Below are 26,055 nucleotides of genomic sequence, written 5' to 3' on the forward strand. Positions count from 1 at the left end.
TTAGTGAAAGTACAATTATATTCTGGAAAGAACTTTACCAAGAATTTTATTTTTCATTGGTCATTGGTATTACACTCATTAATTCACTGATATTTCTTTTTTAAAAAAGGCTTATTTATTAAGTATACAGTGTTCTGCCTGCATGTACTCCTGCACATCAGAGGAGGGCATCAGATCACATTATAGATGGTTGTGAGCCACCCTGTGGTTGCTGGGAACTGAACTCAGGACCTTTAGAAGAGGAGGTGGCGCTCTTAACCACTGAGCCATCTCCATCTCTCCAACCCCAGCAGATATTTCTTAAGCCCAGTCTATGTCCTAGGCTCAGTTCTAGACTGTGAGGATTCCACAGTGAGCAGACAAAAATTGTGTTCCTCATGCATCATTCATTCCGAAGAATGCGGTAGGAGCATGTGCAATATGGACATTTAGCAAAACATACAATAGGTCATATTTCATGACTGCTTAGGGACAATGTAAGGATCTAAGAAATGGCAGATATTTTAGAGTAAGAGACTTTAAAGAGAATGCCCTGCGCCCCCTTATTTTTGTTCGAGTTCAGGGTCTATGCCATGTAGCGTGAGCTGCCTGCAAACTTGTGGTCCTTCTGCCTCGGTTGTTTTTTGTTTCTTTTGTTTTGTTTTTAATCTGTTTTTAGGCTGTGGACTCTAACCCACCTCGTAGACCATGGCCTCTAACACACCACGTAGACCGTGGCCTCCAACCCACCACCTACACCGTGGCCTCCAACCCACCACATAGACTGTGGACTCTAACCCACCACGTAGACCATGGCCTCTAACACACCACGTAGACCGTGGCCTCCAACCCACCACCTACACCGTGGCCTCCAACCCACCACATAGACTGTGGCCTCTAACCCACCACGTAGACCGTGGCCTCTAACACACCACGTAGACCGTGGCCTCCAACCCACCACATACACCGTGGCCTCCAACCCACCACATAGACTGTGGCCTCTAACCCACCATGTAGACCGTGGCCTCTAACACACCACGTAGACCGTGGCCTCCAACCCACCACGTACACCGTGGCCTCCAACCCACCACATACACCGTGGCTTCCAACCCACCACATAGACTGTGGCCTCTAACCCACCACATAGACCGTGGCCTCTAACTCTGAGGTCCATCTGCTGCTGCTCCCCAAGAGCTAGAATTAAAGCTTTGTATATCACACCCAGAGGATTTTATTTTGCTTTTTTGAAATTATACTTTTTAAAAAGAGTAATCAAGAGGGTATATGAAAGGGAGTGGACTTTTTCCCCAAGGCCTAGGTCAGGATTCAGCCATGTGATCATTGGAGGAGAAGAGTAAGCAGCCCCTGGTCGGGTATCCATAACAGTCACTTGGGGTGCCTTGGGGTGCTGCCCAAGAGCTAGCAAGGTTAGCAAGGTGGCTTCGGGTAGAACACCGCGTGTATGAGTATCAGGACTCTAAGCGTAGGTAGAGGGGCTGGAAGAAGAACTCTGGAGAACATTGTAACAATATTCTTATATTAAAAACCAACCAAATAAAACAAACCCCACATCTGTTTCTGAGTCTTTCTTACTAGCCTGAAATTTGTCTAGTTTTTCCTGCCAACCTATTTCCTCTTTAAGTCCCAGGTGGTTGCCACCTCTCACTATGGATCTTTAGGATGCTTGATTTGACTTCCTATAGGTTGAGTAGAGGTGAGCTGTGAGGCAGGGAGCCCTAACATTATGTGGGGAGACAGAGGACTAAACGCATGAAGGTAACTGGTGTGACTGCAAGTGTCTGGGGGATTGCTAGTTTCCTTCCGGTTTGACTTCCCTGTTGCTGGCTTCTAGAGTTCCCTGATGTTCCCACTCTGCCTGTAGTTCACTGGGCATGAGGCTTCTGTGATGTTGGATCCCATTTTGACCTGAGCATGGAGCTTTGACCTTTCTAACTGATTCTTTGACTTCTTGATACTTGGGTCATGGAACTCTGAAGCTTTACGTTATGAAATGAACTGAACAAAGGTACCGCAATCCAAGGTACTAATTTCCCTTTCTGCCCCCAGCATCTGTGAGCGAGTAACACCTCGGCTATCCCACGCCAACTCTGCAGTGGTGCTCTCAGCGGTGAAAGTCCTAATGAAATTTCTAGAATTGTTACCCAAGGACTCTGACTACTACAATATGCTGCTAAAGAAGTTAGCGCCTCCACTTGTCACTCTGCTGTCTGGGGAGCCAGAAGTGCAGTATGTCGCCCTGAGGAACATCAACCTAATTGTTCAGAAAAGGTGGGACAATAGGGATTTGGTGATTTAAAAATGTTTGAGATCTTTAAATTAAACTTCATACAAATGTCCGTAGACTGGTGCTTGTTTGTCCTTTACTGTGTGGTAGTAAAGTGTTACGTAGTAGCACAGCTTGCCCAGGGGTAGCGACTTAGAGTTGTTATCCTTTCTTCTGTAGTAGTTGAACTGGTGTTGCAGTTCAGGGTGTTTTGTTGTTGTTTATTTTTTAGAACTAGGCTCTCACTCTGTAGATGAGGTTGACCTCCAACTCACAGAATTCCACCTGCTTCTACCTCCCAAGTGTTGAGATTTAAAGGTGTGTAGCACCACTCCCAGCCAGGTTCCATTCTTTCTTTTCTTTTTAAAAAAATTATTTATTTATTTTATATGAGTGCTTTATCTGCACATTACAGATGGTTGCGAGCCACTATGTGGTTGCTGGGAATTGAACTCAGGACCTCTAGAAGAACAGGCAGCATTATTAACCACTGAGCCATCTCTCCAGCCCCACCAGGTTCCTTTCTTAAGTCATTCTTTTGGATGTGCTACCCATGGAAAGTTGTAGGAAGGGCTAGGTTGTTCTTCCTTAGCAGTTCCCCTGGGTAACATATACCCTCATGTTTTAAAGGCTACAAATGAGATGTCAAGGGGAGTTGATGAGATATCTGGGCTGGGAGTGTAACTTCATGATAGAATGCTCGCCTAGAACGTGCTAACGCACTGACCTTGACGCCCAGCGTGACTGAGTGGCAGCGAAATGTTACATAGTGACATAACTACTATATAGGGGCTGGAGGGAGGCACAATAGACGCTTATACAGGACATTTGTGAAGGGGCCAGGCAGAAAGAGACTTGAATACAGGCTGAGCAGGATATACCAATAAGTGGAGCCCATCGTCTTCCTCTTTTGTGTGTCCGTGTATCACAGGCCTGAAATCCTGAAGCAGGAGATCAAAGTCTTCTTTGTGAAATACAACGACCCTATCTATGTTAAGCTGGAGAAGCTGGACATCATGATTCGTCTTGCGTCCCAAGCCAACATTGCTCAGGTCAGACCTCAAGGTGTTTCACATTCATGCCGGCTTAGAGCTTAAGGTCTGGCTGGCCTTCAGAAGCCATGAAATCACTATTGGAGACTCTTTAAACGTTATCCACTTCTTGGGTATTTGATAGGTTCTGGCAGAGCTGAAGGAATATGCCACTGAGGTTGATGTGGACTTTGTTCGCAAAGCTGTGAGGGCCATTGGACGGTGTGCCATCAAAGTGGAGGTAAGGCTCCAGAGGCGCTGAGATCACATGTTACCGGATTCTGCCTGTTCATTGAATGTAGACATTGAAGTTTATCAAAATAATAAAGTATATACTTAATGAGCTAAATAATTTTTCAAAAATTAATTTAATGTGTATGGGTGTTTTGTCTGCATTTTATCTGTGTACCGTGTGTGTGCCAAGTACCTGTGTAAGCCAGAAAAAGGTTCCGCACCGCCTGGAACTAGCATTACCGATGGTGGGTCATGAGCCACTATGTGGGTCCTGGGACTCTTAACACAAGTCCTCTGGAAGAGCAGCCATTGCTCTTGACCTCTGAGCCACCTCAGGCCCAGATTAAAGAATTTGTAACAAAATGCCACTGTCCCCACTGTCGCTGGTTCTTCCCCCTCTCTCCCTCAGCCCACTTCCCCAGAAGTATGACGTTCAACTCTTCTACTTTGGTTTTTCTTTAGATACTTCCAGATCTATAAATAATTTTGTTGTTATTTATTGATTTGTTAGTTACAGAGGTTTATCTTTTTTAATTCCTCACCCAAGCATTTTGGGGTGCTTGTTGGTTTTACTTTTCGAGACAGGGTATTACTGTGTAGCCCCAAATTCACATTCCCTTTGCCTCAGCCTCCCAAATGTAGGATTCCAGGCACAAGTCACTATACCTAGCTTTTATTTTATTTTCTTTTCCACATATTGCTTTTAGTTAATATGTTTCCTTAGGTGTTATATTTTCTTTTGGCTTTAATTTGTTTTTATGCTACTTATTTGTTTTTTACATGTATATATTTATTGTTTGAGGAGACAGCATGTACCAAGGTTACATGTGTTGAGATCAGAGGACAGCTTACAGGAGTTGGTTCCCTCTTTCTACCATGAGGGTCCTGGGGATCCAACTCAGGTCATCAGGCCTGGTGCCCAGGTCCCTTATCTAGTGATCCTCTCACTGGCCCTAACACCACATATTGATTGCTTAGTAGAATTAGAGACTTTCCCAGACACTGGATTGGACTTTTATCTTAGTGATTCTGCTTATCTCATACCTCTTACCTTCGGATGATTAAATCTGGAGGCTTGGTGATCTTCAAAGGCTTTAGGTGATGCTGCGTGCTTCTTTTTGAATCCTGACCAGAGGCACATGATTTAGTGACCTGTAGTAGTTCAGAAGGATAAATGGTAGACATGTCCTTTGATATTGGGGAGTTTTCTCATATTCCTGTCCTTAAAATAAAAATCTATGCTGGGTGTTGTGGGTGTGCACGCCTTTAATCCCAGCACTCGGGAGGCAGAGGCAGGTGGATTGCTGTGAGTTCGAGGCCAACCTGGTCTATAAAGCGAGTCCAGGACAGCCATGCCAAGGATACACAGAGAAACCCTGTCTTGAAAAACAAAACAAAAATCTATCAGCTGGGTGTGGTGGCACATGTATTTAATCCCTGTGTGTATTTAATCTCTGTGTTAGCCTTGGCTGTCCTGGACTCGCTTTGTAGACCAGGCTGTCCTCGAACTCACAGTGATCTACCTGCCTCTGCTTCCTGAGTGCTGGGATTACAGGTGTGCATCACCATGCCCGGCTTTCAGTATGTTTTCTAATGAATAAAATCTGGTATATTCCTAGGGTTGTTAATGTTGATATACACCAGATAATTTATAGCAAATTCAGTGCCAGTCTAATTTAGCCAACATACTTGTACGTTTCCTTTTTTTTTTCTTTTTTGTATTGAGATAGTGTTACTGGATTGACTTTGTTTTGATGTCTCTCTCCCTAGCAATCAGCAGAACGCTGTGTAAGCACATTGCTTGATCTGATCCAGACCAAAGTAAATTATGTGGTCCAAGAGGCAATTGTTGTCATCAGGGACATCTTCCGCAAATACCCCAACAAGTATGTCACAAGTCTTGTAACTTTCTTTCTCAAATCATTTGGGAAATGTTTAAGTAAGGCACTTTGAAGTTGACCAGGTAAGAAGTATTATTCTTAGTATAACAGGTTGTATAGATACTTGGTTAAAAGTCAGAGATACCTAAGTGGGTAGCAACAGAGACCGAAACTTTTCGTTTAGAGATAGGGGTGGGTTTCAAGTTGGCCCTGTGTGCTGGGCTTGCAGGCATGAGCCACCATACCCAGCTGGTGTATTATTTTTCTAGAAATGAAGTTTTGCTTGACTATAAATTGCCTATTGGCATAGACTAACTTAAACACATAAGATTGTTTGTTGTCAAAGTTACCATTAAACAGGAAACCTATATGTTCCCAGTGTCTGGACACACTTTATGCCAGACAGGTGATTGTGTACTTCATCCCCTCAGAAGGGTCTTAGCATGGTAGATGACTCCGAGTCATCTTCTGCAAAAGCAGGGTGCTAGCAGCCATGCTCCTTACTTTGCATGGAACCTGCTTCCTTGTGGGAAACAGACAACTTCTTACAATAAATTACCCATAAATAAGTAAAGGTGTTATTTTTAAAAGGAGGAGTACCACCTTTTACTGAAGTGGAGGATCAGGTTTCTAAACTGTTTTGTTATATATTTTTAAAAAATATCGTCAATAGAGAAATGTTTAAAACTTGAGTAAATAAGGGGCTATGACGGTTTAATTTTAAGAAAACAGTCAAAAGCCTGGTTTAATAAATAGGAATAGGGTGGATACTTGACCTAGTTACCCTCATTAATTTGTTCTGTCTCAGTGTAATGTTTACGTTAGCCAGCTGGATCTGGTGGCATAGACCTATAATCTCAGCTAGTCAGGAGGCCAAGCCAGCCTCTGCAGCCTAGCAAGATTCTGTTTCAAAGCAAAAAGAAAACAAAAGGCTGGGACACAGCTCAGTGGAAAAGAGTTTGCCTAGCATGTGCTAAATCCTAGATTCAGTCTTCAGTAATAAAACACATTTCCAAATTACGTTAGTAAAGGACATAGATTCAACCTGGTGAACATGAGAGGGCCATAGAGCTATAAGACTAAAAAGAAATTATTGAGTTTCTTACTGAAAGCAGGGCATTAGTTTAATGCATTAGAAAGAACATAAAGATGTCTTTTATAAAAGGTAAATGGGGGCTGGGGAGATGGTCCAGATAAAGCACTTGTGCATAAGCATAAGGACCAGAGTTCTAATCCCTGTCACCCATATTAAGAAAGTGCATGATGGTCCACTTGTAAACCCAGTGCCAGGAGCCAGCGTAAATGGGGCAAGCTGGCTAGCTAGACCCCCTGGATCTATGAGCTCTCTTGTTTTAGAAAGAGACCTTACCTTGGTTAAAGTCAGGCCTTCACACACACACACACACACAGTCGCACACTTGTACACATGCACACACTGGTGCACAAAAATAGAATGAGAAGTGCAATAGGAGATAGAGTTATGGTTTCCTATTGTTTTCTAACTCCATCTTTTTAAAAAGAAAGATTTCTAATGTTTTCATGAGATCAAAATGCAAACTAGGCAAATTCTTTACTGTAGTTAAAAAGGTGATTTTAGACCCAGTGTAGTAGGATTTTTCTGTCTTGGGCCTGGAGAGACGGCTCAGCAGTTAAGAGCACTGGCTGCTCTTTCAGAGGTCCTGAGTTCAATTCCCAGCAGCCACATGGTGACTCGCAACCATGTATAATATGATCTGGTGCCCTCTTCTGGTGTGCATGAAGACAGTGCACTCATATACATAAAATAAAATATTAAAAAAAAATAAAATCTATCTAATGAGCTCTTGTAAACATTTAAAGCTTAGTTATCAAAACATAACTGAGCTAGTCATGGGAGTGCATGCCTTTAGTACCAGCACTCAGGAGGCAGAGGCAGGCAGATCTCTGTGAGTTCAAGGCCAGCCTGTTCTATAGAATGAATTATAGGACAGCCAGAGCTGTAAAGATAGACCCTGTCTCCAAAACAACAACAAACTAAAGAATGGTGGCACACAGTTATCTGTCACTCCACTCCCAAAGAATCCAATGCCTTCTTTGACCTCTGCAGATACCAGGCCTGCGTATGGTGTACACACATACATATGACCTAAACACTCATATACATGAGATTATAAATAGTAAACTAAATCTAAAAAATATATATATATTTTTTTAAAGCACATTTGAAGAAAAATTTAAGCCATAAATTTCTGATTTACTACATTCTGTTGACTAAAAACCATTGTGGCTTAGAGTCCTTTGTGTACGGTTTGTACTTTAGCTTCCACTGTTCAGTATGTTCTTAGTTCTGGTCTTAGTGACCGCGGTCCATTTGCTGTAATAGGTATGAAAGTATTATTGCCACCCTCTGTGAGAACTTGGACTCCCTGGATGAGCCCGATGCGCGAGCAGCTATGATTTGGATTGTAGGAGAATATGCTGAACGAATCGATAACGCAGACGAGTTACTCGAGAGCTTCCTGGAGGGTTTTCATGATGAAAGCACCCAGGTAAGTTCTCTCCTGTGCTGTGTTCTGGATCTCTTCAGGACGGTAACCAAGACGGTAAAATGTTGGGTGTGTGCGTTTATATGTCATGGTTTCTTTTTCTCAAAGGGGAAGACCCTTTCAGTCAGAGTAAGAGAGGCTGCCGTGCTTAGAGCAGTGTTTCATAGACTCTGATGGGGGGTGGGCAGTTTGAGGGCGGTTGAAACACAGCTTGGTGAGCCTCAGCCCCCAGTGAGTGAGAGGCACATAGAGTCACTCCTTAGCTGCTGCGGGTACCGCTCCAGAAGTGAGCATCCTGCAGTGGTGGAGAGCAGCAATCGAGTTTCTATTTTCTTCATTTAAGGATGATTACACATTGTCCTCGGCATTTGCTGGTGCTCATTACAGCACAGCACGGCGAAGTTTGAAAAGGTGCTCTGCGGATGATTGGATTTCTCCCATCTGTCCCTTTCTCCTACTAAAATTAGAGCCAGAGGCCCAGAGAAACAAACAGATTATTAAGCCCTTTCTCTCTGGCATTTGTGCTCATAGCAAATAGAAGTTTGTGTATGTAATTCATTATAGTAACTTTAATAGGCTTAATATTAATAGTGGAACAGCAGGCTCCCTCTAATTGGCTCTAATCTGACATAATTCTGTTTTGGCTCTTATCCCAGTATGACAAGTGATCTCATAAGTTCTTCAACCTTGTAAGCTTTGGCCAAAATAAATAATACATGATTTGATCAAGAGCTAGTTTTTGTACTTTATGTATGTACTTTAAAAAATACAACTGAGGGCTGCCTCATAGGGCAAAGGTGATTGCTGTGCAAGCCTGGCAACCTCAGTTTGAGCCCTGAAGTTTGTGTTAAGGTGGAAGGAGAAAACTGACACCTCAGAGTTGTCCATGACTTCCACATGTGCACCCTGAAACATGTCCTCACACGCATCATGCAAAAACACAATAATGACAATGATAACAACAACAATAACAACACATTTTTTATTAAAAAGAACAGTTGAAAATCTGGCCCAGAAACAAGCCCTTTTGATACTAAAAATGCATCTGGAAAATAAGAGGCTAGTGAGTGGTCAGTTGATTGCTTCCTTCAGAGACAATCTTTGACTGAGCTTTAACATTTCAACCCTTAGCCAGCATCAATGATTCATAGCTGAGGAAATGTGAGTTAGAGATGATGCTGAATTTTGTTTTTTAGGTGCAGCTCACTCTGCTTACCGCCATAGTGAAGCTATTTCTCAAGAAGCCATCAGAAACACAGGAGCTGGTCCAACAGGTCTTGAGCTTGGCCACACAGGTAGGATGGCTTGAAAGCATCCAGAGGGTTGACTTGTGCTGCCTCAGATGGTGAGGACCAATGATACTTCTTGTCTTTTTCAAGGCTGCTGTCGCAGTGTTGAATTCAACAATGAGGAGCAACTTGCGGGGGGTGGGGGGAGGCTTTATTGACTCACATGCTCTGAATCACAGTCCGTTTTGGGAAGCCAAGAAAGGAACTCAACTCAGCGGGAACCTGGAGGCAGGAGCTGCTGCGGAGGCTATGGAGGACTGCTGCTTACAGGCTTGCTCCTTGTGGCTTGCTCAGCCTGTGTTCTTATAGAACCCGGACCACTGGCCCAAGGTTGACCCCTTCCATAATGGGCTGGGCCCTCCCCCACCATTCACTAATTAGGAAAATGGGCTTCAGGCTTGCCTACAGTCTGATCTAGTAGAGGCATTTTCTCAATTGAGCATTTTCTCAATTGACTCTAGCTTGTGTCAAGTTGAAATAAAACCAGCCAGGATACTTTCCAAGAAAATTCATTTGGGGCAGGTTTTATGATGCCTCTTAACAAATTCTGCTAAATTATATCTGGCTAATGCAGCTTTTAGCTCAGCTGTCTGAGACTGGAAAGGTGGCTCAGCAGTTAAGAGCATTTGTTGTTTTCACAGAGAACCCACATCATGGTTCACAACCAGCTGTAACCCCAGTTCCATGGGAGCATCCACTTCTTCTGATCTATGCAGGCTCCTGCACACATATGGTACATATGCACATACTCAGTCACACAAATATACACATAAAATAAAACTTAAAATTAAAAAACTTAGGTTGGCTGATTGCAGCTTTCCTGATAATTTTGGAAACATATACATGGATGCAAACCTACATATGTGAAAATAACCCTGAGTTTGATATCTTGTGGATGACTTCAGCTTGTGAGATGCTGTGTACTTGATCTGCCTTTCAGAGAGGTGCCTTTCTCATAGAGGTCGCCTTAAAGTGCTTATGCTGTTTCCTTAAATGTTTTGATACTTGAATTATATGATGCGTTTTTTTTTTTTTTTTTTTTTTTTTCCTGTCACTGATAAAATACTCTGACTAGCAACTTTAAGGAGCAAGGGTTTATTCTGGCTCACAGTTTATATTCTAGCCCAGCATGGCCAGAAGTCACAGGAAGAGGAGCATAAGAGAGCTGGTCACACTGTATTTGCATTGGGAACAAAGCACTAAGCATGCATGCGTGCTGCTCAGTTCCCTCTCTGTGTCTATGTCACCAGGATCCCCACCCACTATTAAAATGGGTCTTTTGTGTGTATCAGCTATCATGATGGAGACACCACACCTCCCTCCCCAGAGGCCCATCCCCCAGGGAATTATGTGTCCTGCAAGTTAACAGTTCACCCCAACCACCACATAAGATATTTCTGGTCAGAAGAAAAGAAGTTCAGGGGGATTCCAATTTGGGAATGTGGCCATTGACCTTACATACCATGCCACAGCCAGACCCGATGGCACAGGCCTGTCATCCCAACTACTGAGCAGGCTGAGTCAGAAGATAAGTTTAAGGTCTACCAGGAAAACTTAGTGAGACCCTGTCTCAAAATACATTTTTAAAAATTTCTTAAAATGCTGGGCATATAGCCCAGTCATATAGTACTTGCCTAAGATCCACAAAGCCCTACATTCAATTTTCAGCACTGAAAATCAGGTTACCCTTCAGATCCATAAAAGTCAAAATAATTTGTTATTTATAGTTTAACTAATATGACGATTACCAGTCCATTGGGTGTATAATACCCTGAGTTGAATTTGAGAACAGGCTGGCTTAAACAAAATTGTCAGTTAAGTTGTGTATCTACACACGGAATCTGATTAAAATATTAACCTTTTTTCTGTTTCTTCTCTTTCTAATGGTATATTACCAAAAATTCAGTCCTTTCAATATTATCTTGCCTAATTCTGGCTATCCTTTTCCCATTGCTAAAGATTTTTTTTTTTTTTTTTTTTTTTTTTTTTTTTTTTACTTAAAGATTCATTTATAAGTGCTCCTGGAAATATTTTTTAAATCTTATTTTAATTTTTATTATCTGGACAAATGTGTATGAAAGTAGCTTATGGAGCAGTGTGGATAACATGAAAATAGGTTACTGTGCCAAAAGCGTGTTTGCTCCTCAAGATAGACACATGCAGCCTGCTGGTCAGGGTTATTGGGAATGGAGAGCTGAGATCAGGAGGGGATTGGATAATTGTAAGAGTTTTGTTGTTTTTTTAATTTCATAGTCTTATAAATCTTGGTGCAGCCTGATTACTACTTGTGTGCTTGTTTTTATTTTTCTTTCCAGGACAGGGTCTCAGTATGTAGACCAGGCTGGCCTTGAACTCAGTGCCTGTCTCTGCCTCCCGGGTGCTGGGATTAAAGATATGTGCCACTATGCTCAGCTGATTATAATTACTAAGCCATGAGCATGCATAAAAGTATTTTAAAACTACAACAAAAAGAGCACTAAATTCAAGTGTTATTCCTTTTGAAAGTGCATACATTTATATGTCCTTTTAATGATCTGTTGTTGAGCCATTTGGGGCTTTTGTTGTTGTTGTTTTAGTTAATAGTACTTTTATGAGTCTTTAGTCAGGCATTGTATGTAGTCTCTTTTTATTAGCCAATGTCTCCATAGGAGATGCATATAGGTATTTGAATCAAGAAGGAAGTTATGGTCCTGGGGAGATGGCTCAATGGTTAAGAGCAGCTGCTGCTCTTACAAAGAGTTCAATTCCCAGCATCTGCATGGTGACTCACAATGTCTGTAACTCCAGTTCCAGGGAATCTAATACAACCATCTGGTCTCCACAGGCTCTGCACATGTGTAATACATGTAGGCAAATAGACACATAGTCATAAGTTAAAAAAAATAATGTAAGGAATATATTAGGAAAACATGTTAGGTATAATGTGTGTTAAGAAAATTCCTGCTCTTATTTCTGGCCATATTTATTAATTTTTATTAATTAGTTAATCTAGAAATGGTGTCTTGCTATGTAGCCCTAACTGGCTACATCAATGCATACCCCAAATTCATGCAGTCCTCCTGCCTCAGCATCCTGAGTACTGGAATTAGAGGTATGTGCCTCCACATCTGGTTTATGTAGCATTTTTGGACACATGCGAGCTAGAGAAGATGACTCAGTGGTTGAGAGTTCTTACTGCTTTTGCAGGACCTGAGTTCATTTCTAGCACAACATAGCTGCTTACAGCCATCTGTAATTCTAGTTCAGGGGCTCAGACACCCTCCTCTGTCCTCTGTGAGTACTGCATGTACATAGTGCACTTACATTTCTGTAGGCAGAACACTGGTACAAATAAAATAATAAATCATTTCTTAAAAGGCTGACACAATTGTGTGTGTGTGTGTGTGTGTGTGTGATAGTGTGCTTGTAGAAGGCAGTTGACAACTTGTAGGGACTTAGTTCTCTCTTCTCCTACCATTATTGGTTGCAGAGGTTGAACTCAGGTCACAAGGCTTAGCAGCAAGTGGCTTTACCCACTGAGCTATCTCACCATATCTCAATATAATAATTTAAGATACTAGTTTTACTTCCCAAGGCCATTTAACTATTGCTGAACTAGAGTGGTTTTTTTTTTTCCTTCTCAATTTGAGTCTAGGCAGTAGCCCATCTCAATATGTGCTTACGTTTAAGTTACAAAACTAATAACTATAGACTGTCATTAAGTCCCAGTAAAATACTGTTTTAATACTCACTTACACAAATCACTACAACAGTACCTTGACAGTGAGTCTGGCACATTGGTGTCTCTGTGGAGAACAAATCCATGTAAATCACCTGGCCTTTGCTTTTCTTTAGGATTCTGATAATCCTGACCTTCGAGATCGGGGTTATATTTATTGGCGCCTCCTTTCAACCGACCCTGTGACGGCTAAAGAAGTAGTGTTGTCTGAGAAGCCACTGATCTCTGAGGAGACGGACCTCATTGAGCCTACCCTGCTGGATGAGCTCATCTGCCACATTGGTTCTTTGGCCTCCGTGTACCACAAGCCTCCAAATGCTTTTGTGGAAGGGAGTCATGGGATTCATCGCAAACACTTGCCAATTCACCACGGGAGGTAAGCAGGTGGCTTCGGTGAGAAGAAAGTTGCTGTTCAGGTAGTTTGTCCGTCTCCTGCTCCATACCTGGTTTGCTGTGCACTCTGCAGTCTTGCTGCTCTGCAGCGTTTCTTTCTCTACCTTCCAGTCTAGGAGTACACCAGAACTATACAGAACTGTGGAGAACCCCTTTTGAATTGATAAAGGGTGAAAGTTGCTTAAGTCTCTGGTAATGGATTAGCTACTGGGGCTGAGGAGATAGCACCATTGATAAAATGAATCTGATCTCCACAACCCACGTGAAAAAAGCTAGGCATAGTAGCGAGTGCTTGGAGTCGAGCAATGGGAATATAGAGACAAGAAAGTTCCCAGGCTCACTGGCTAGCCAAAGCAATCAACAGGCTGAAGTCTCAGTGAGGTGCTATCCCCAGAGCCAAGCAACATGAGCTGGAGAGATGACGCGGGGGGTCAGTGCACTTGGTGCTCTTCCTGAGACCAGATCTCAGGTGCCAGTACCGCACTGAGTGGCTCACAGCCACAAGGAGATCAGCGTCTGGTCTCCTTGGATAAGGAACACATGCAGCACACACTTAAACACAGACAGATACATAAATGAAAAGAAAAATGTCTTTAAAAATAATAAACAAGCTGGACACAGTGTCACACACCTGTAATCCCAGCACTCAGGGAAGCAGAGGCAGGTGGATCTCTGTGAGTTCAAGGCCAGCCTGGTCTACAAAGCTAGCCCACGACAGCCAAGGCTATACAGAGAGACCCTGTCTTGAAAAACCAAAAACCAAAACCAAACCAAACCAAACCAAACAAACAAACAAACAAAAAACCCAAAAACCAGCCCCCATCATCATCATCATCATCACCACAGCAACAACAGGGCACCTAAGGAACAATACCTCAAGCTGTCCTCTGTCCTCCATGGATTGGCACATGCCCACATACACACAGTAAATGTTATTATTAGATACTATTTCTCTAGTATAAATGACTTATGGCAAAACTATTAACAAAATACTTTTGCAGAATTGAGATGTATAAACAGCTTAGATTCTCTGTATAGATACAGCTTTCCGATATAGATGCCTAATTTATTTTGTTTTCCCCAAATAAGGCTAAGGAGATCAGTAAGGAAAGTGTGCTTTGAGCAGACCACAGGTAACATGCAACTGTTGCTTTCTAACTCTTTCATTCTATAATCAGAGAAGAGGAACATTAATAAGCTCTTTTTGCTTTTTTTTTTTTTTTAAAGATTTATTGATTATTATGTATACAGTGTTCTGCCTGCATGTACATCTGCAGGCCAGAAGAGGGCATCAGATCACATTATAGATGTTTGTAAGCCACCATGTGGTTCCTGGGAATTGAACTCAGGACCTTTGAAAGAGCAAGCAGCGCTCTTAACCACTGAGCTATCTCTCCAGCCCTTCTTTGGTTTTTTGTTTTTAAGACAGGGTCTTATATGCCCAAGGCTGGCCCACAACTCATTGAACAGCCCAGTAGCTTCGATTTTCCTGCCTCAGTTTCCCATGAAGCTAGGAAGCTAGAAGCAGGCCTGGGCAACTGGGTCTGGCTTTATACATAGGTCCTTTTCAAAGCCCCCTATCCATTTGTACTTACTTTTGTCTTTAAAGACTGATAGCAAAAAAATACCTTTTGGTATAAATGGGGATCCCAGTTTAGGAATATACCTCGGTGGGAGAGTGCTTGCCTAGCACCTACCTGTAAGGCCCCTAAGTTCAACTCCAGCACCCCATCCCATCCGAAAAACAGAAAGGGCATGTGTGCGTGATGAGTTGCTGCAAACGGCATGTCCATAAGGTCCTTCCCTAACTCCTCTGTAACATAGATTAGTAAGTGATACACTTACGACATGGAGTAAAGCAGCACTTGAAGGCTTTGGGCTGCCTCCTGGAGAGGTTCAAAAGGTAATGTCACTAGGTCTTTCAGAATCACTCACAAGAGTAAAGGGCCATCTACCCAAGTGTTGCCTGCACTTACTGTCTGCCAGATGCTCTAGGAAGGTGACATGGTAAATAGTTGTCTGATTTGGGACAGTTAACCTTCTCAGAGTATTTCTTTGATTGTATTTGTGCAGTTTCTTTACAGACTTCATAATGGTCTTCTTGGATGTATACTCGGGATTGATCTTGTTCTTCTAGGCTTCTCTTGGATCTACAGGAATATATCTTGTCTTCTGACTGACTTTGCCTTCTTAGAATATTCTTTCATTGTAGTGAGGAAAACTATGCATTTTCACTTTCTGGGGTTTTTTGTTTGTTTGTTTTGTTTTGTTTTGCTTTGGTTTTTCAAGACAGGGTTTCTCTGTGTCACCTTGGCTGTCCTGGACTCACTTTGTAGACCAGGCTGTCCTTGAACTCACAGAAATCCACCTGCCTCTGCCTACCGTGTGCTGGGATTAAAGGCATGCGCCGCCACACCCTGCCCTTACTTTCTGTTTTAAGGTACTAATAAATGCACATATTCTGTCATGCTTCTTACATGGCTCATGTTGTAAGTTGGTGGAATTTCTTGTGTAAAGATTAGCTTATGTGTTCATGTGTTTCTTTCAAATTGTGAGATCATCTGTGACTTCTGCCCTTATTTGTCCCTTATAGGCATGGCTTCTCCTAAGTCATCTTTCAGAGATGGGCTTTCTCTTGAATCTCTGCAGTTCCATGGTGTTTGGTTAGTGATAACTTCTAACAGGAACACCTTGAAGGAGGAAGAGGGTAGCAGGGATCTCCTTCTTAAGGGACTGTCCTTTTATCCATGTGCAGTGTGTTATTTGAGCTTTGAGTTTCAGAGAGATTTTAGTCCCCTTTAATGGGGGACGACATGGCTCTGGTAGCTCTCCAGTCATGGCAGTGGGAGTGTGGGGCAAGCTGCTTCTTCACATGGAGAGCAGGCTAGTACCAGAGACAGATGGAATGCTCCTTAGCCCTCTCCTAATGGTCTACTTCCAATAGCTGTGGAAGCTAATCTCAGGGGCTGTCTGTGGGGATTATGTAGATTGGGGTAAATTAGTTGGAAAGGCTCACCCTAAATGTGGGCTGAGCTGTGACATGGGCTGGGGGCCCAGACTGAATAGTTGAGCACAAGTGTTCATTGCTCTGTGTGTCCTGATTGGGCAGAGTGTGAGCAGCTGTTTCCTGTTCTTGCCACCATACCTTCCCTGCCATGATGAACCAGTCTTCTAGCTGTGAGCCAAATGAACTTTCTTCACGGCTTTTGTCACAGTTACGACAAGTAGCTAGCACATTTATCTTATTACTGTGTCAAAATACATGACAGAAACGAGAGAGTGGGGTTTACTTTGGCCCACGGTCTCAAAGGGTGTTTTACTGTCATAGCAGAGAAGGCGTGGAGGACAGGAAAACCCTATTCATGCCAGTAGAAGTGTGAGGCAGCAGCTTGCTCTCAAAGAAGCAAACAGGAAGCCGATATAACTTTCAAAAGCCTGCCTCTAGTGAAGTACTTCTGCCTGCCAGGCCCTATCCCCTAAATGCTCGATAGCCTTCAGAACAGTGTGACATCGAGGGGAGTGCATATTCAAACTGTAAGCCCGTGGAGGGCATTCCAGATTCAAGCCACAACACCTGCTCCTTCTCTTCTCCGATTACTGGTCTTGGTGAATTCTAAAGGTCTGTCTGAACCTCTCTTCCTGTGTTTCTCTTCATACTCTTTTAGGGAACTTACAGGCCAGCCACAAGTCCCTGCTGATACAGCACAAGATTGTACCACATAACATCATGCTTTGTTGAATCCTTACTTTGATAGCCTGGCTTGGGTGCATTCTCTTGATGATGAAATGTCAAGTGATTATTAATATTTAATATCGATTTATAATTTTAGTATAATTAACAGTTACTCCTTAACCAGGTATCTAGCCAAATAGCCACACAGAGAGACTAGGATATATTTAATTAACCTGGTGCATAATACTGAACAATAATTATTGAATCTTAAATCTCCAAGCTAGTGTAGCTTCCTCCCATTCAGATTTCCCACATTACACTTGATTTTTATTCATCTTCTAGGTTTGATTCATATCTCCTGGTGCTCCCCAGTCCTCCCCATGTGCATCCCTCCTTTCCTCCTACTCTTTTTTGTCCCCTCACTGGACCAGGATGTCCCACCCTATTCTCTCTCTTGCTCAGCATTGGCTAGTTGGCTTTTATTGGCAGTACAGAGAACAAATTGTGACATGTTTACACAAACTTGAGAGAGGAGATACTTAGAATAAACATCACAATGCAGTGTCTGAATTGAAACCGGATAGTGGGGTAGAGAAATCAGCATGTGAATGAACAAGGGTAAACTGTACACAGTCCACAAGAACTTGATGACAGCAAAGAAACCTTATCATAGAGCTGTCACCTACGGTTACCACTATGTAAAGCCTACACTTGGGCTTTGATGTTTGATTCTAGATCCCTTGCTCTTACCAACACAACTTCTGCTGGAAATTTACCTGAAGTGTGTGTATAAATTTCTTTCCAAGTTTTTGTCTAGCTCTGACTGTCAGTCACTTGTCTTTAGTTGCCTGCTGGACATCTGTGGTTGTTTTTCTTACCACATAACAGAACTGAGCATCTTGAAGCTGTGGTTGTAGAATGTGTTTCTAGCAGGTGTGATTCCCCTACACCAGAACAAAACCAGACAAAAACCTGAGCGCCTTCTTTTTCTCAGAGATCCACCTGCCTCTGCCTGCCCAGGGCTAGAATTAAAGGCATGAGCCACCACCACCCAGTTGTGTCTCACATTTTTATCATCCCTCCAGACTCCCCTGTTAGCAGCATCACTTGTCTTTTTCTTGATGTTTGTTAACTGTCCTCCTTACTCCTCCATGTTCAGATCTTGTCAAAAGCTCCTTAGGTTTTTTTGCATTGTTGTTTTAGCATGTACTTATTTACTACTGTGTGTGTGTGTGCACATGTCTCATGGAGGACAACCTGTGGGAGCAGTTCTCTCCTTCCATGTGTGGATTCTGGGGATTAAACTTGATGGCAAGGACCTTTCCCTACAGAGCCATGTCAGCCCTGTTTAGTCTGATTACATTTTTAGTGTTTTGTGAGTCTACCTGTGACAGTCACCTGCTGCTTTTGTTGTCTTATGGATGAAGACGGTTTTTCTCATTTCTCCTCTGTGTGTTTGATTGCAGCACTGATGCAGGTGATAGCCCTGTTGGCACTACCACTGCAACCAACCTGGAACAGCCTCAGGTCATCCCCTCTCAAGGTGACCTTCTGGGGGATCTTTTAAATCTTGACCTGGGTCCCCCAGTGAATGTGCCACAAGTGTCCTCCATGCAGATGGGAGCAGTGGACCTTTTAGGAGGAGGACTGGACAGCTTGGTAAGCATCTTTGCTTCTCTTTGGTTATTATTAGTTTTTGGTGGACTAGAGAACTTGATTTGGCTTTTCTTGATGAGCAGAAATGTCCTTTGTAAAGGACAGAATTATCCATCTTTAGAGAGTTCATTACCATTCTGTTCATCATTGGGATGCAGTATATCTGCACGTGTCTAGGTTTATCACGTTGATCTGCTTATAAATAGAACTTCTGGTATTAGCCAGCATGTTATTTGGCAATCTTAATTATTAATGTCCTTACCAGAGTTCATTATTTTTCCTGCTTCTCGTTTTCTTACAAGTTTTCATTTGGTCCTGAATATCATTAAAGTGACTTTATAATGGACACCCTCCTTCAGGCTTTTAAACCTCTGCCTTGTTGGGTGTGGTGGTACATGCCTGTAATCCCATTACTTGGGAGGACAGGTAGGAGGTTCAGGAGTTCAAGGTCAACCTCAGCTACAAAGTGAGTTCGAGGCAACCCTGAGCTACATGAGACCCTGCTTTAGCACACACACATCCCAAAAAATACCCTCTATTTTTAAAAATATTTATTGGTTTGTGTTTTTTCCGACTCTGAAGGGCTTTGAGGCAGTTATTTGAGCAATTTTGTCTAAAATGTACCGTTATCACAATTGGAAAAAACTGCTTGGCTTTTTCCTTCCTCCTCACTTCTTCCACCTTTGTCATACTTCCAATTAATTAGCTTCCAGGATTCTAACAATAAAAGGCTCCAAAGTCCAGAATGTCAGTGGACACGTGCCACCAGTTTGTTGTACAAGATGGAGAAATATCAAATGCAACCTTCAACGTCTGGGGAAAAAAGCTAGGAAAAGGGTAGGCCACCAGGCTCCCTACGGATTAGGTTCTAACCTTGGAATTACAGACTGGTGTCCGATACTCTGATGACTATCAAGATGCCTGACAAGCTGGCGTATTTCCCAGCAGCATTGGAAGGCACACACCTTAAGCAGGAAGTGTGCTTTCAGAGAGGATGGGAACAAAGCACCTGGTTCTTCTCTGTATATAATGGCGTTGTCTCTTAAGCTGTGTGAGGATTGTGGTATCTGTGGCTTACCCCTGTCAGTACAGGTACATTTAAGTTTTGGCAGACAGTCCACTAAGGTACAGTCAGACCTCTGAGTTGCACTGCATCCAGACCATGCAGTGGACTTGGCTTGCTGGCACAAGTGAACTCCCTTATTGTCTTTTTTTATTTTTTTAAATATAGCATTTGGGCTAGACTTATTGTAGAAGGAGAACAGGATCTTGTGTCATCCTTCCACATTGCTGTATATGTATAGAGAGCCCCTTTAGACTCAAGGTAGACAAGTATGTATCGTTGAGCTGCCCAAGAAATGGAAATAGCTCTTGTATTGATGTATAGACCACAGGCTGAATACTGTGTCCAGGTTTGTTTTACCTCCTACTGCTTTCCCTGGAGGCTTACTGCATGAGGGACTCATTTGAACCTGTGAGGGCAAATGGCAGGGTTAGAAGTGGAGGTGGAAAAGAGGCCCCGATTTTGCTGTTTCCAGGCCCACATTATAACAGGTGGATAGATATGTAATACATAAAGATGAAACTCATTGTAAATAAATAAACACATACAATAAAAAGACTGCAGGAGGAGCCTGGGAATGGCTAAGTCTTGAAGTGTGAGATCCTGAGTTTGGTTCCTAATACTTACATAAAAAATGGGGTAATGGCTGGGTGGTGGTGGTGATGCCTTTAATCCCAGCACTTGGGAGGCAGAGGCAGGCGGATCTGAGTTCCAGGCCAGCCTGGTCTACAGAGTGAGTTCCTGGAAAGCTAGGGCTCTACAGAGCCCTGTCTCGGAAGAAAACAAAACAGAACAAAACCAAAACAAAAAAAAACCCAAACAAACCACAGGAAATGGTGGCACAATTTGTAAACTCAGTGCTCAGAGGCACAGACAGATGGGTCTGGAGCTTGCTGACCAGCCAACATAGCCTAATTATTAAATGTAAGGGCTCTAAGAACTTGCTCGAGGTTAGGCATAGACAGAGGCCTTTAATCCTAGCACTGGGGAGGCAGAAAGCAGGTGGGTCTCTGTGAGGTTGAGGCCAGGGTGGTCTTCATAGGAAATTCCAGGTTACCTAGAGGTGCATCGTAAGACCCTCGTCTCAAAAAAAAAAAAAAGTACATGGTATTCTTTCTTTTTTTACTTAATTAAATGTATATGGGTACTTTGTCTTCGTTTTATGTCTCTGTCTGTGTACCACATCCATGCTTGGAGACCAGAAGAGGGCATCATTATCTCCTGGGCCTGGAGCTACAGATGGTTGTGAGCACCATGTGAGTGCTAACAGCTCTTACTTTTACTTTGGATCTGTCTGTAGTTTAAAATATTCACTCAGAGAACTGAAATCTTTTTTACAAGAACATTACAAGAGAAGCCCAAATGTGGCTATGTGGAAAATGAGTTTCCAAAGCATCAGTGGACGGTGCTACTTTTAAAATTACTTTTCAGGTCATCTAAAGAGGAAAATCATTTCAGTTTGTCTCATAATCTGTACAGTAGCCCATCTCTTAAATCCTCCTTGCTTTTCACACAACTATATCGTAAGGTATACAAAGATCCATACAAGAGAGGTCCTGATGCGCTCGGGCGCCGGCAAAACCTAGTAGGCAGCAATTAGGGCTTTGTGTTTGTTTTAGTTTGGTTGTGTTTGTTTCTTGTGTGTATGTGTTTGCATGTGTGTGGGTGTTAGAGGACAACCCTGGGTGTTAGTCCTTGCCTTCCAGCTTGTTTTTGAGGCAGTTTCTTTGTTTTTGTTTTGAAAGGCTCTTCATATGTACCCTAAGCTAGCCTCAAATTGACGATCCTGCTGCCTCAGCCTCCCTGCTGCTGGAATTGCAGGCCCAGCATTAGTATTGGGTTTTAACTAACCCTCACCCCATCGATGCCAGTGGTATGCTGCTAGTGAGCTTTTGCCTGTCAGCTCCTCCTTGCCCCCCCCCCTTTTAAAAAAAGATTTATTTATTTATTATGTATACAATGTTCTGCCTGCATGTACACCTATACACTAGAAGAGGGCACCAGATCTCATTATCGATGGTTGTGAGCCACCATGTGGTTGCTGGGAATTGAACTCAGGACTTTTGGAAGAACAGTCAGTGCTCTTAACCTCTGAGCTGTCTCTCCAGCCCCCTCCTTCCCTTTTTATAGTTTCATTCTAGCTGTATAATTAAACCCCACCTTAGTTTTATCTAAAAAATACTAACAATACTATTTATATATAGTAACAAGAGCAATTAAACAAAGTATTTGCGAAGTTGGGATCTTTTTTGAGACAGGATCTTACTGTGTAGCCCTGACTGGCTAGGAATTCACTGTATAGAATGGGCTGACCATGAACTCGAGATCTGCCTGCCTCTGCTTCCCAAGTGATGGTTTTAAAGGCATGCACCACCAAGCCTGGCCCCAAATACTCACTTTATTTTATATTTTTAAGGTTGCTCAAGATATTTTAATTTTACAGCCGGGATTGAGAACATTGAGCCAAATAAAATTCCAAATGGAATTAGGTAGCTGATCTCTTATGCCAAGCAGTGACTTTTTTAAAGGAAAAAAAAAAATGGTTTTCTGACAGGTGTCTTTGACATAGCTTACAAAAACAGACAGACATCTTGGGCCAGTGGTGATCTGAGTGCAGTCCCTAGATTCCAGGTGGAATGTAGTGCTACTTTTAAACTCTGTTTTATATTGGTCTCTTATACCTCTATCTCCCTGCCACCAATCTCCCAACAGTAGGTAGGAGAGAAAGAAGGTTAGAAGGGAGAGGGGGCAGAATTCTCTTTAGCTACACCCAGCTGATTAAGGCTGAATGGTTCTTTGGGGCAATACCACTTTCAGTTATCAGTATATCCAGTGGTCCAGTGAACCAACAGCCTTCCTCCTCCTCCCGCCTGACCGTCCCTTCAAAGTGTTTCTTTCCTTGACCATCACCTCAAAGCCCACTTTTCTCTTCCCAGATCATCCTCTTCCTTTCTCTTAGCTCTGGACTATCTCAGAGTCCTCAGAATTAAATTAACTGTAGCTGGCAAAGACCATACCCCTCTCTGAGCCACATCAGGCTGGTATCAGCTGTGGATAAACTAAAGGGAGCCCCATATCCCACACTTGGGATTAAAACAAAAACATATTTACATAATATAACTGAGTTTTAAGGAAACCAAAACTTCCACTACAGTGGAAGGAGAGAACGACTCCTGAAGGTTGTCTTTTGGGCTATGCACACTAATGCACACTAGTAAATATTAAATAAAAAATTTAAAAACTAGATATCTCAGCTGGGCAGTGGTGGTGCACCCCTTTAATCTTTGTTCTCAGGAGATAGAGGCAGGCAGATCTTTGAGAATTTGAGGCCAGTCTGGTCTACCGAGTGAGTTCCAGGACAGCCAAGGCTACTCAAAGAAACTCTGTCTCAAAAAAACCAAACAAATACAAAAACAAAAAAGCCAAACAAACAAAAAGCCCAAACCTAGACATTTCTGAGCTTACCTTTCCTTTTTTTTTTTTTTACTCTTGGGGGCAGGGGCCAGGGGACAGAGGGGGAAACAGGATTTCTCTGTCCTGGAACTTGCTCTGTAGACCAGGCTATCCCCCCTGCATCTGCCTCCCGAGCTCTGAGATCAAAAGTAATGCGCCACTACCACCTGGCTTCTATTCTGATTTTAGGCAATTCAGTCTCTCTTGGTTAGAAGTTAAATTTGACCAGATATACATATGTTGGAGACTGAAAAAAAATTGAGGTCATTTTATATATATGTGTGCTTTTTTTGGTCAAGATCTCACTCTATCCCTTTTGTCCTCAGCCTCCAACATGCTGGGCCCACAGGTACACAGCAGTGTGCCCAGCTTCAGCGGTTCACTTGTGTAGATGTTTACACTCACTAGCAGTTACTATCAGTGGTCTTCTACCAGTTCTCCTTGTTGTCCAGTTTGCCTTTTTACCTTCTTTCATTGCCATACTTGAGAAAGTTTGCAATTCAGCGACCTCTTCCCCACACTGTCATGTTAGGAAACAGTAATCATGCCTGAGAACGGCTTTCTTGTATTAGCGATGCTGACTCTGTATCTGAGATCCTTGGAGTGGAGTAGGCTGGGGTGGCGCTGGGATGCAGATGTGCATGCACCATGCCTTTCTATTTCAAAACCTGAACCACAAGGAATGCCCAGCTTCTCTCGTCGCCCCTTCAGCATTCTTCCCCCTTTGCCTGCGCTCTACAGATAATGTCTCGCTTCTGTTACTGTAAACTCAGCTGTCAGCTTGATGTGGAGACTTGAGTAAAATGTAACTAAATGCTCCATCGGCTGGACATATGAAGCCGGATGGCATTCAGTCCAGTGGTAGGCTTACACGGGCAGTTACCTGGGCATGTGTTATTGGCATTCATAATCAGTCTATAAAACTGCCTGTTCTGGGTTAGGTATGATTTTACTCCTGGTTTGATGTAGTGTATGAGATGACCTGAGGGTCACGTGTGTAACTCTGGCCTGTGTGTTACAGTATAATGCAAGAGTCTGGTACCCAGAAGATTGTGGAAGCAGCTACCGAGTCGCAGTTATTTGTTGCCTTTGCTTTAAATCTCTCAACAGAAGCCTTAGCTAAATTGGTCGTTTGTTCGCCCAAAATGCTGTGTTATTCTGTTTAAATGGTGCTTTTGGGTACCAAAAATTACAAAGACATTATTCCAAGTGCCCTTTATGCTGAGGAAGGACTTCATACCAGAAAATTATTCAGCCCTGCTGGAGCCAGAGTAGCAGCTAGGAGAAGCTGTGTTTTTCCAAGTCCTCGAGTGTGCTGTCGAAGCCTCCCACGCCGTCCCCTGCAGTTTTTCTTACCCCGTGTTTGTTCATCATGTGCCATTTTATTAACGTTTTGAGTGCTGAGCCCACAGGAAATTCTGCATGAATTCTAGTTTTGCACTGTCATTTCTCCTTTGCAGTGACTTAAGATCTGGGTTTAAGTTTATTGTGTGGCGAGGTCTTTGTAAGTTCTTACTTCATTGTGCCCATTAATGTTTTTGAGGATGGCTTCTGAGAGTCCTTTTTGTCAATGCAGAGATTTAATTAAGGCTGGCCTCACTTTGCTAGTGACCTTTGTCACTGTAAGCAAAACCCCAGATAATCAACCTATGAAGAGAAAGGGTTCATTTTGGCTCACAGTTTTGGTGGCTTCAGATCATAAATACTTATTCCTGTTGCTTTCGGGCCTGCAGATAGCTAATCTTGATTGTCAATTTGACTAATCTGGAATTAACTAAAAAATCCAATCTGCTGGGCATGCCAGTGAAGGCGTTCTTAATCTGATTATTTAAGGCCGGAAGACTCACCCTAAGTCTGCCCCGTCACCTGGTGGTAGCCCAGGTAAAACAGGGGAAATGGAAGAAAGAAAGTGTTCTTTGTCTGCTCACCCTCACACTCGCTGGCAAGGTCATCCATCCTGTTGGTATTAAATCCTCCTTCCTCAAGATTCCAATGTAGACTGAGAACCAGCCCTTCTGCGGGAATCCCCCAGCACTCCAGCGTCAGATTGGGACCACTCAGACAGGGCCGGTAGTGAGGTGGCACAGGACTTCGTGGTGCATGGTGGACCAAACCTACTCACTTTGTGGCTGGGAAGCAAAGCATGAGGAGGGTTACAGGGCCCAGGCTATTAAAGACCCTCACAGCTGGGCGTGGTGGCGCAATGCCTTTAATCCCAGCATTTGGGAGGCAGAGGCAGGCGGACCACTGTGAGTTCGTGGCCAGCCTGGTCTGCAGAGTGTGGATCCAGGACAGCCAGAGCTGTTACACAGAGAAACCTTGTCTCAAAACAAACAAACAAACAAACCAAAAAAAAAAAAAAAAAAAACCCACAAGACAAAAGACCCTCTCAGTGACCAAAATGCTTCTCAAGGGTCACCCTTTGAGCTTCTGTTGCTTCTCCTTCCACCACAGCCTTTAACAGACATTTAACAGGTGGACTTTTTGGCGATACTTACCCAAACTATAGCAGGCAATTTAGAAGAAAATTTCTAGTTGTTTACCGTTAATCCTGTGCTAGGCCTTGTAGAATTTCTAATCCTCAATATTTATCACCATCCTGTGATTGCTCAGGTTTGTTCGTAATGAACAGAGCTTAAACGGTTTCCACTCAAGATCCTCTTTCACCCAAGAAATTTTATGCTACCCTCAATATATACCCACAAAAAATAAATGTACAATTCAAACATTTTCTGACAATAAACAATTAACTTTTGGTTTTTGGACACAGGGCCTTCTCTGTGTAGCCTTGGCTGTCCTGGACTCATTTTGTATGCTAGGCTGGCCTTGAACTCACAGAGATCCACTTGCTTTTGCCTCCCGAGTGCTGGGATTAAA

The 26,055-nt window shown here is 42.9% G+C and overlaps 1 protein-coding gene across 3 annotated transcripts in view; it reads left to right on the plus strand.

Moving 5' to 3' along the window:
- Window positions 1-26,055, plus strand: part of Ap2b1 (adaptor related protein complex 2 subunit beta 1) — a 109,376-nt gene that overhangs the window by 33,924 nt on the left and 49,397 nt on the right. For all 3 annotated transcript variants that reach the window (XM_051158143.1, XM_051158145.1, XM_051158144.1), the window contains exons 7-14: window positions 2,047-2,268; window positions 3,195-3,315; window positions 3,440-3,535; window positions 5,299-5,414; window positions 7,771-7,936; window positions 9,130-9,228; window positions 13,057-13,316; window positions 18,473-18,665. In XM_051158143.1, coding sequence (XP_051014100.1) covers window positions 2,047-2,268; window positions 3,195-3,315; window positions 3,440-3,535; window positions 5,299-5,414; window positions 7,771-7,936; window positions 9,130-9,228; window positions 13,057-13,316; window positions 18,473-18,665 — 1,273 coding nt within the window. The remainder of the gene's footprint in view (window positions 1-2,046; window positions 2,269-3,194; window positions 3,316-3,439; window positions 3,536-5,298; window positions 5,415-7,770; window positions 7,937-9,129; window positions 9,229-13,056; window positions 13,317-18,472; window positions 18,666-26,055) is intronic.

Source organism: Acomys russatus, chromosome 16, assembly GCF_903995435.1.
Source record: "Acomys russatus chromosome 16, mAcoRus1.1, whole genome shotgun sequence".
In the NCBI taxonomy this organism is placed as follows: domain Eukaryota; kingdom Metazoa; phylum Chordata; class Mammalia; order Rodentia; family Muridae; genus Acomys; species Acomys russatus.